This window comes from Leuciscus leuciscus (assembly GCF_965113295.1).
Source record: "Leuciscus leuciscus genome assembly, chromosome: 1".
Lineage (NCBI taxonomy): Eukaryota > Metazoa > Chordata > Actinopteri > Cypriniformes > Leuciscidae > Leuciscus > Leuciscus leuciscus.
Window position 1 is genome coordinate 16,363,062 of NC_138725.1, and position 10,736 is coordinate 16,373,797.

The 10,736-nt window shown below is 38.9% G+C and overlaps 1 protein-coding gene across 1 annotated transcript; it reads left to right on the forward strand.

Moving 5' to 3' along the window:
* LOC309508751 (uncharacterized protein) lies at positions 1-8,254 on the forward strand. Its single transcript, XM_082183211.1, has 2 exons — positions 1-1,734; positions 7,974-8,254. Exon 1 carries the CDS (start codon positions 441-443, stop codon positions 1,722-1,724), a length of 1,284 nt encoding a protein of 427 aa, XP_082039337.1. The 5' UTR covers positions 1-440; the 3' UTR covers positions 1,725-1,734; positions 7,974-8,254.
* Positions 8,255-10,736: the final 2,482 nt, after the last annotated feature.

Here is a 10,736-nt window from a genome sequence, read left to right on the forward strand (position 1 = left end):
ACTTTGTGCTATTACATCAGGGCTCACTTTCATATTTCTTTCTTTGAATTATTGATGTGCTGAAAATTAAATTAAACCCTTTTTCTTTTATTTCAGACCTGAGTGAAGTGAAGGAGGAGAGTGAAGAACTGAGTGAAGTGAAGGAGGAGAGTGAAGAACTGAGTGAAGTGGAGGAGGAGAGAGAAGAACTGAGTGAAGTGGAGGAGGAGAGAGAAGAACTGAGTGAAGTGAAGGAGGAGAGAGAAGAACTGAGTGAAGTGGAGGAGGAGAGTAAAGAACTGAGTGAAGTGAAGGAGGAACATCATGTCAAACCTGGAGAAAAACCTTTGAGTCGCTCAAAGACTAAAAATAATTTTTTTAAGAAAAGAAGAGCCAAGAAATCTTTCACCTGCACTCAGTGTGGAAAGAGTTACACAGCCAAACAAAGTCTTGAGATTCACATGAGAGTTCACACTGGAGAGAAGCCGTTCACATGTGATCAATGCGGGACAAGTTTCGCACAAAAATCACATCTGACTGAACACAAGAGGATCCACACTGGAGAAAAGTCACATATGTGTGTTCAGTGTGGAAACAGTTTCACAACCAAACATTCTCTTAAGATTCACATAATGATCCACACCGGAGAGAAGCCGTTCACATGTGATCAGTGCGGCAAAACTTTTCTTAGGGCATCAGCCCTGAAGACACACCTGACAGTCCATACGAAGGAGAAGCCGCATTCATGTTCTGTGTGTGGAAAGAGTTTTTCACGGCTGCAATATTTACATGCACATCAGAAAATACACACTGGTGTGAGAGAGTACATGTGCTTTGAGTGTGAGAAGACTTTTAATAGAGCGAACAAGTTAAAACAGCACCAGAGAACTCACACTGGAGAAAAACCTTACAAGTGTTCACACTGTGACAAGAGATTCAGTCAGTCATCATCTCTGAAAACACATGAGAGGATCCACACTGGAGAAAAACCTTACAAGTGTTCACACTGTGACAAGAGATTCAGTCAGTCAGAACATCTGAAAACACATGAGATGATCCACACTGGAGAAAAACCTTACAAGTGTTCACACTGTGACACGAGATTCAGTCACTCATCACATCTGAAAACACATGAGAGGATCCACACTGGAGAGAAGCTGCACACGTGTGATCAGTGTGGGAAGAGTTTCTCTTTTAAAAGTGACCTGAAGATACACATGAGGATCCACACTGGAGAGAAGCCGTATGTATGCCATCAGTGTGGAAACAATTTCACATACAAAAGTTCTCTTGACGTTCACATGAGGATCCACACCGGAGAGAAGACGTTCACATGTCATCAATGTTGCAAAACATTTTTTAGGGCATCAGACCTGAAGTCACACCTGAGAGTTCATACAAAGGAGAAGCCGTATTCATGTTCTGTGTGTGGAAAGAGTTTTTCACTGCGGCAAAATTTACATAAACATGAGAAAATTCACACTGGTGTGAGAGAGTACATGTGCTTTGAGTGTGAGAAGACTTTTACTTCAGCTGAACATTTAAAACTGCACCAGAGAATTCACACTGGAGAAAAACCTTACAAGTGTTCACACTGTGACAAGAGATTCAGTCAATCATCATCTCTGAAAACACATGAGAGGATCCACACTGGAGAGAAGCTGCACACGTGTGATCAGTGCGGGATGAGTTTCTCTACTAAAACTCACCTGAAGCTACACATGAAGATCCATACAGTCCTATAGCCGGTGTGAGGTGAGCACAGGACACTTTGTTGATTGATTGATATCTATTAGGTTGTGTTCAACCAACAGGAATGTGTAATTTGTCAGTTCAGATCAAGAAAAAATAAATAAAAAGATTTGCTCTCTGACAGTAGCTCATGTAAAAGCAGAAATACAGCACTATACAGGGCTCTAGACTGTTACTAAATTGTCACATTTTGCGACATAATAAAACATGCATTTCAGCTCGAACCTAAAGATATTTGGCTAATTGTTATCAGCTCAATTCCAGATGTTCTGATCTATAAGACACCACAGGTTTTGATGACAGGCACCATTGTGCAGTCAATGTATCAAAATGAGTCTGAGAGTGAAATCTTTAAATATGTTTGAACTTTTTGAGGAGTATTTTGGAATTGAAGGTGTTCTCCACAACAGTGTAATTCTCCTTGAATTACTGCTTACAAATGCAGGGTGTGTGCAGCAATCGCTCATGTGTGGTGCTTCTCCAGCACAAAATACATTCGAAGGTATTGTCGGCTGGGCAACAAAAATTGAGTCACGCAACCAAATACATGAGTCATTCCACGAAACCGGTATGATTTGAGTCCCTCTGTCCTTTTTAAGTGTATTTTACCTATTGGGTCACCAAAATCTATTTTTAAAAGCTTTTTGTATCAATTGAAATGTCTCCTTTAATAAAGTTTAAAAATATAACCATACATATTATCTTTATATTAGAAATTATCTTTGTCTATGTTTTTTCAGTTGACACCACCTATTTTGTCATGTCCCTCATATGAAAGTGTACTTGGGATATAAATAATATATTATAAAAAAGTCCATACATTTTGCCATTCCCATGTCTGGAATCCTCTCAGGCGGAGGACTTCTAACATTCTGATTGGTTGCCGCCGCGTCATAGCTTATTACCATAAAGTTGACTTGACTTCAACTCTCCTCGCCGCTCTCACCGTCCAAGACACGCCGCGCCGCCGGCTCTCATTGAAAATGAATGACTTCCGGCCACTTTGACGCTCTCGTCGGTGGCAGTGTGAATGCACAGTAACACTTTTGAGAGACAGGAATCTGATATTAATTTTTAACTCGTTCTTCATTGTTTTTCATCTGAACATCTAGTTTCTCTTCCACTTCTACTCTTCAATGCAAACTCAAGATATACTTTCATGTATCTTTGAAACTGGACACTTTTCTTCTCTTCTTCTCTTGAGATACTTTGGCTCTTATAAGTCAGTAAAGAGAGAGATCTGTCTCATTCTCCTTCACTTTTACTTAATGTTTGTGTAACCCTAGTACGGGTAAGTACACACTAGGTTAGTTTGAATGAATATACAATTACCCCTGATACAAATAATTCACCTTAAGAAAATTGAAATCACAACAACAAGGATTTGGCATAAAATTACAACTTGTATTAATTAAACAACAATTGAAATAAACGATTACAATAAACAAGTGTGTGGGTGCATTATCAGTGTACGTGTATGACTTAATAAGTCATCAAGGATCACCAGTTCTGTCCACTCAAGTTCACGTTGCTGAGCTCAGATTAGTTCAAAAATGAAATTTCCTTTGCCTTTAAAATCAAAGGAATTTTCCTGGCAGATGAAATCCGTGGGTTGTAAGTTTATGTACAATCCTACCACATGCTGGAAGGCAAGGATCACACTGCACGATTGAAGATCACCTCAAGATCACCAAAATCAAGCTGGTTGGCTCGCCATCTTCCATCCAGAAGAGAGAAATCAAGGAAAACCAAAAACCTGGCCGAGATTCAATGAATGTTCTTTTGTTCCCGAAATCAACAAGAAATGAAAATTACAAATCTTCTGCACCTCTTTCTGAATGCATATACTCTTTTCTTCTACTCATTATCAAGTTTTAAACCCACTAATAATTTCGCTGAGTTTATGCAGCTTTTCTTAGCACTCTTCGCAATTATCAGCGTCTTCCACTGCATTCTCAAAAAACACGCACGAGCATAGCAGGGCGGAGCTTGAATATGTTCAACCAATCACAATTCCCTGCTCATGACCCCTCATCAATTGCTAGGCAGATTTACTCAATGCAGGTTATATTCAGCATAATAAATGTAGGTATAATGCTAATGCAGTACAATTGGAGGAATAACATAAAATACAATAATATGACAATATGAATAATAATATAGGCTATTAACATTTGAAGTTATAAGAATTCCATTCCTATAAGACTTCTTATAGGGGTTACATTTGTATTTGCTTCATGTAATTATTGATTAAACTCTTTACTCATTTTATCAAAATTGTATTGTCCATTTTTATTTTCTGCTGATTCTTTTTGAATCAAGAATAATTTTATTTCTGAAAGCCATGAGCATTTTTTGCTTATTGCGCTTTCCATGTTTTAATTTTCTCAATATGCTTTTAAATGCCTAATCAATTATATTTCACCCAGACATGACTGACACTGAATGAGATTGCTGTCTGTCTACATTAGTAACAGTTTCACCCTTGATATCCAGTATTATATATACATTTCAAAGAGTTTGTTCTAGTCAGTTTGATGTTTCATTCACATCATGAGGCTTCATGAAGCCAGAACAATTACTATGAACTTTAAAGGTCCCGTTCTTCGTGATCCGATGTTTCAAACTTTAGTTAGCGTGTAATGTTCGATATAAATAATATCTGTACAATTATAAAGCTCAAAGTTCAATGCCAAGCGAGATATTTTATTTAACAGAAGTCACCTACAGTGAACGGCCCGTTTGGACTACATCCCTCTACTTCCTTCTTTAATGACGTCACTAGAACCGTTCTTTGACTAACCTCCGCCCACAGGAATGCTCCCTCAACTCTACCGAAATTCGTTTATGTACTTGCGCACTTCTAATAACTTACTGTGTTTACTCAGCTCTTACGGTGATTTTCTGAAGTAAAACTGACGCTTCATCTTTTGTGTGATGTACAATAAACTTTATTAAACTCATCAGTATATGTTTGATCATCATTCAGACAGCAGACTTGTAGGTGTCATTCAGGCCACACTACTTGTTTTGTGAGTTCGGACAAATAACTGTTATCTTAGTCTATGTAACTGGGCAAAATTTAGCTCTTGCAGCCGAGGGCATTGCTGCCAGCTACAACATGGCACTATGTAACTCATCGGATGACCCAGTGTTTCTTTTGGGATATTTTAACAATTGTGAATTATCTGTGTTTTTGCCGAATTTGGAACAGTACTTAACTTGTCTGACAAGACTGAGCAAAACTCTGGACAAATGTTTTGGTAATGTGGATGGTGCTTACGTACCCAGGTGACACCCACCATTAGGACGTTCAGAACATAATGTTATCCACCTCTTCCAAAATATAGACAGATACTAAAAAGGACTAAACCTGTCATTCAGCAGGTTCAGTCATGGACTAAAGACTCCATTGAAAACCTTAGATACTGCTTTGAGAGCACAGATTGGAATCTGTTTTTTAATGATTTTAATTGTTGCAATGATGACGATCATGAGTAGCCTGGGTGCCAGCCCGAACCCCGCCCACAACATTTTTTGGTCGGGAAGTTCGGTCTGGACTCGATCCGTTGAGGAGTAATTATGCTCGGCTCCCAGAAGGCTGAGCCAATCAAATTGCCAGGGCGGGCTTTAATCGATGATGGACAGATGATCTGCGGTTACGTAATCACCACGGCATCAAAGAGCGCTTGGGTTGAATTGGTTTTCAACAAAGATGACTGCAGCTGGAGAATTGAGATGTTTAGATTCCGCCATCGCCAAGGCCGCCTTAATGCACGGGCTTACCTGGGCTGAAGCCCAGGGGCCTCCCAAGTTCAGGGGCCTCCCATGTTCAGGTTTATGATGAGCTGAAAAGGTCATATTGTTTTAACTTGTCAGATTTTGTCGCTGTATGTCGCTAGTCGCTTGTGGACGTTGGTAGTGCTGTCGCTCTAATGTTATTGTTATGGTGCGTTCACACCAAACGCGAAAAGAGCGTCTGGCGCGAGTGATTTCAATGTTAAGTCTATGCAAAGACGCGTTTATGTGCGTCTAGAGGTCCCGCGGCGCGAATGAGGCGTTATGGTTCGTGTCCGCTCAGTGCCGCTAACGTCTCCGCTTTGGGGTGTCTGTTGCGAGTGTGTTTAATCGACGTTTTTTTCAACACACGGACAGTATAATCATCAGCGATGCACGCGATTACATTTAGAAATAGACAAGCTTTGTTTCCAAATGCACCAAGCAATGATCCTTTCAATTTTATAAACTTTTATAAACCCAGCCAATATAATCACAATGAACACATCCAAAATAAAATCTTTAACATGTAGGCTATATAACAACTGCAATGCGTCTAATTTGTAAACAAAATGATTTACGCACTAAATCCAGAATAAACTCACTGAGACTGTCGATAGTTTCTTTTCCGTGCATCATTTTATTATATCCATGTTTGTGGTTAGTTACTGTCAAATCATATAAAACAGTGAAATCGCCCTTGAACTCTTCTGTCTCTCCTGCACTCGAGACGGTGACGTGAGCTGAGCTCCACTGAAAGGCTTCTTTCCTATTGGTTGTCGCTCGCGAAAATCGCTTCTCATTTGCATAAAGTTGAAATTTAGTTGCTGTGTGTGGTTGTTAAATAAAGTGTCTTGTGTTTATGTGCTCAGTGATATGTTAATAACAATATTAAAATTAAAAACAATAAAAAAAAAAAAAAAAAACTCACTGTTGTAGGTCTCGAAAGAAACTAATGCATTATGTGATGTAGATTACCTATTACACTTTTTTAAAAATGAGACTCTATAAATCGAGGGGATGGGGGGCCTACAAAACCTCTCAGCCCCGGGGCCTAACATTAGGTTAAGGCGGCTCTGGCCATCGCGTCTGTTATAAAAGAAATCGACAGCGCATTCATTTTATAAGACGAACAGAGAACCGCAATCAAGGCATTTGTCACGTACTGCGTTGCTCTGATTGGTTGTAGGTCTATCCAACTGAGTGCAGAGTTTTTTTTTTTTTTTTTTTGGTTCGGTTAAGACACGCCTCATAATCAAAGCCCTATGGAGTAGTATAAGACACACATTCTGCCTAGAATATGAGTATGATGAAGTCAGGCTAGATCATGAGTCTTTGAATGACACAATTACCAGTTACATACATTTTTGTACAGAGGCGGTGGTTCAAACTAAAAATGTTAGAATATTCCCAAACAACAATTTTGGATTAACAAAGATATTGTCTCTCAATAGAGCAGTTTTATCGGCTTTTATTATGTATCCTAACTCAAATAATGTGTTTCTAACAGCAAACAGCAAACACTCAGAATAAAGTGAGATGATCTGCTGATGATCCTGAATGGCTTGTTGAATGAGTGTTGATAGTCTGAGGCTCATCAATATTAACAGATCTGCTGAAAACACTCTTTATTTCATGACAATAGTTCCTGTTTTCACCTCATTTTAGGGATGCGCGGTATACTTCAGATCTCCTGTAAATTGACACTTAAAGCTCATTTTGAGGCTGGTTATTTGTCACCTGTGGAATCAATTTAGTATGGATACCGAGGTATTAGGTTCTGGTACCATACCGAAACCAAAATTGTAGTATCGAGCCATCCCTACCTCATTTATTATGCTGATGTCTTCAGATCTCCTGTAAATTGACACTTAAAGCTCATTTCATTGGTGTCAGCAGACTGAGGGTAATTGATGATTGCTATATGTATGATTATTTCTGAGTTTAACTGTTTTTCATATCATTATTTTTTATTTGGAAGAAGTTACATTAAGATATTAATGTTTTTCTTTATTACTGCATATTGTAGAATATTTTTATGGATTATTAACTGGATTAAGTGAAATCTATGAGAATATTATCAAAGACATTATACTATTATATCTGGCTCAGGGCAGAAGCATAAGAAAAACAAATGTATTGATTACCTTTGAGGTGTATATATGTTTGATACTGGACTCTGGAGTTGCTTTTGCAAAAGCACTCGATTTTGTTAGATACAATTATTTATTGGATAGTAAAGTTTATTTTCTGGCATCAAGATTTCAAGATTGTTTTTTAATGAAGTGACAGACTCCACAACAATATGCCTATATTTGAATGAAGAAGGATAATCATTTTAGGGTTATGAATTGAATGAGCATCAGTTACTTTATGATAGACGGAAATACATGATGTACAGATTTTTTACAGATTTTCATTTAGATTAAAACACTCACTAACTGATATATTTTTGATTTTGGCAGATCAGCTCCTCCCACAACAATCACATCATCAGTGAAGCTCCTCCCACAGCAATCATGTAATCAGTGAAGCTCCTCCCACAACAATTACATCATCCGTGAAGCTCCTCCCACATCAATTATCCAATAAATGTTGTAATTTCCAATCAGCTACAAGTGAAGTCGAGCATCAGAGCATCAGGAAGAGCTGAAATCTGCAAAGACTGAGTTTATTAAAGAGGACAGTGAGAACATGAGTGATCCAGAACCCTGTAGAATGAAACACACTGAAGATCCTGAAGAACAAAGAGGTTGGTGTTTATTCTTCATTCATTCATTCATGATGCTGAAGAACATTCATGTTAGAGACATTCAAGCATTCATCACTTTTATTTAGTTAAACTATGAAATGGTACAGATTATCAACAAATGGTCAGTAGAGGGAGGGTGGAGAAACTTTAATATTGATTGTCAACATCAGGTCAAATTAACTCCCTTATTTACACTTATTTTATATCTGGTTCACTTATTTTAGCAAAATGTCGGACATCTTCTAATATAGTTTACAACATTGTGTTTATACCATTGGATTCAGACGTTGGGACAATTGTTTTACCTTGTTAAAAAATCCTAACAAATACTGAGCAATAATTTTGTTTGAACACCACTAGGCACTATTGTATAAATGTTAATATTACATTAAGTAATTGTGTCATTAATCAAATACATTTAATATTTCTCACTTCAGAAATGTGATTTGTGCCTAAAATGTCTTGAAAATAATAATTGAAATATCAATGTACCTCATTTATGCAATTAATTAAAGAAAACACCAGAATTATCATACAATTTTATAGCAATTGTCTACTAGTACTTTCTGCTATTACATCAGGGCTCACTTTCATATTTCTCTCTTTGAATTATTGATGTGCTGAAAATTAAATTAAACCCTTTTTCTTTTATTTCAGACCTGATGGAAGTGAAGGAGGAGAGTGAAGAACTGAGTGAAGTGAAGGAGGAGAGTGAAGAACTGAGTGAAGTGAAGGAGGAGAGTGAAGACCTGAGTGAAGTGAAGGAGGAGAGTGAAGAACTGAGTGAAGTGAAGGAGGAGAGTGAAGAACTGAGTGAAGTGAAGGAGGAGAGTGAAGAACTGAGTGAAGTGAAGGAGGAGAGTGAAGAACTGAGTGAAGTGAAGAACTGAGTGAAGTGAAGGAGGAGAGTGAAGAACTGAGTGAAGTGAAGGAGGAGAGTGAAGACCTGAGTGAAGTGAAGGAGGAGAGTGAAGAACTGAGTGAAGTGAAGGAGGAGAGTGAAGAACTGAGTGAAGTGAAGGAGGAGAGTGAAGACCTGAGTGAAGTGAAGGAGGAGAGTGAAGAACTGAGTGAAGTGAAGGAGGAGAGTGAAGACCTGAGTGAAGTGAAGGAGGAGAGTGAAGAACTGAGTGAAGTGGAGGAGGAGAGTGAAGAACTGAGTGAAGTGAAGGAGGAGAGAGAAGAACTGAGTGAAGTGAAGGAGGAGAGTGAAGAACTGAGTGAAGTGAAGGAGGAGAGTGAAGAACTGAGTGAAGTGAAGGAGGAGAGTGAAGAACTGAGTGAAGTGAAGGAGGAGAGTGAAGAACTGAGTGAAGTGAAGGAGGAACATTATGTCAAACCTGGAGAAAAACCTTTGAGTCGCTCAAAGACTAAAAAGACCCTTTTAAACAAAAGAAGAGTCAATAAATATGTCACCTGCTCTCAGTGTGGAAAGAGTTTCTCACGCAAACAAAGTCTTGAGCATCACATGAGAATCCACACCGGAGAGCTGTTCAGATGTCATCAGTGTGGAAAGAGTTTCACAACCAAACAGCGTCTTGAGATTCACATGAGAGTTCACACTGGAGAGAAGCCGTTCACATGTGATCAATGCGGGACGAGTTTCACACAAAATCACCATCTGACTGAACACAAGAGGATCCACACTGGAGAAAAGTCACATATGTGTGTTCAGTGTGGAAACAGTTTCACATCCAAACATTCTCTCAAGATTCACATGATGATCCACACCGGAGAGAAGCCGTTCACATGTGATCAGTGCGGCAAAACTTTTTTTAGGGCATCAGACCTGAAGAAACACCTGACAGTTCATACGAAGGAGAAGCCACATTCATGTTCTGTGTGTGGAAAGAGTTTTTCACGGCGTCAAACTTTACATGCACATGAGAAAATCCACACTGGTGTGAGAGAGTACATGTGCTTTGAGTGTGAGAAGACTTTTATTACAGCGGGCCATTTAAAACTGCACCAGAGAATTCACACTGGAGAAAAACCTTACAAGTGTTCACACTGTGACAAGAGATTCAGTCAGTCATCATCTCTGAAAATACATGAGAGGATCCACACTGGAGAAAAAACACATGTGTGTTCACTGCAGAACTAGTTTCAGACACAAATCATCTCTTAAGCTTCACATCATGAGAGTTCACACTGGAGAAAGACCATTTAACTGTGATCAGTGCGGTAAACAGTTTCATTGGGCGTCAGTCCTGAAGAAACACCTGAAGATTCACACAAAGGAGAAGATTCATTAGTAATATTACAGCAGAAAAGACACGGCTGTGTGAGTTTCAGTGCTGAAGTCCTTTACTACAGAAGATGAGCTGAAAGAGTGCCAGAAAATTCACACTAGAGAAGAAGGCCATAACACTTTTAAGGGGCTGTTTACACCTGGCCACTTCATGCGTTTTCTAAGATCGGATAGCTATCCGTGAAAAGACCAGGTGTAAATGCCCTCCGAAACGCATTCGAGACG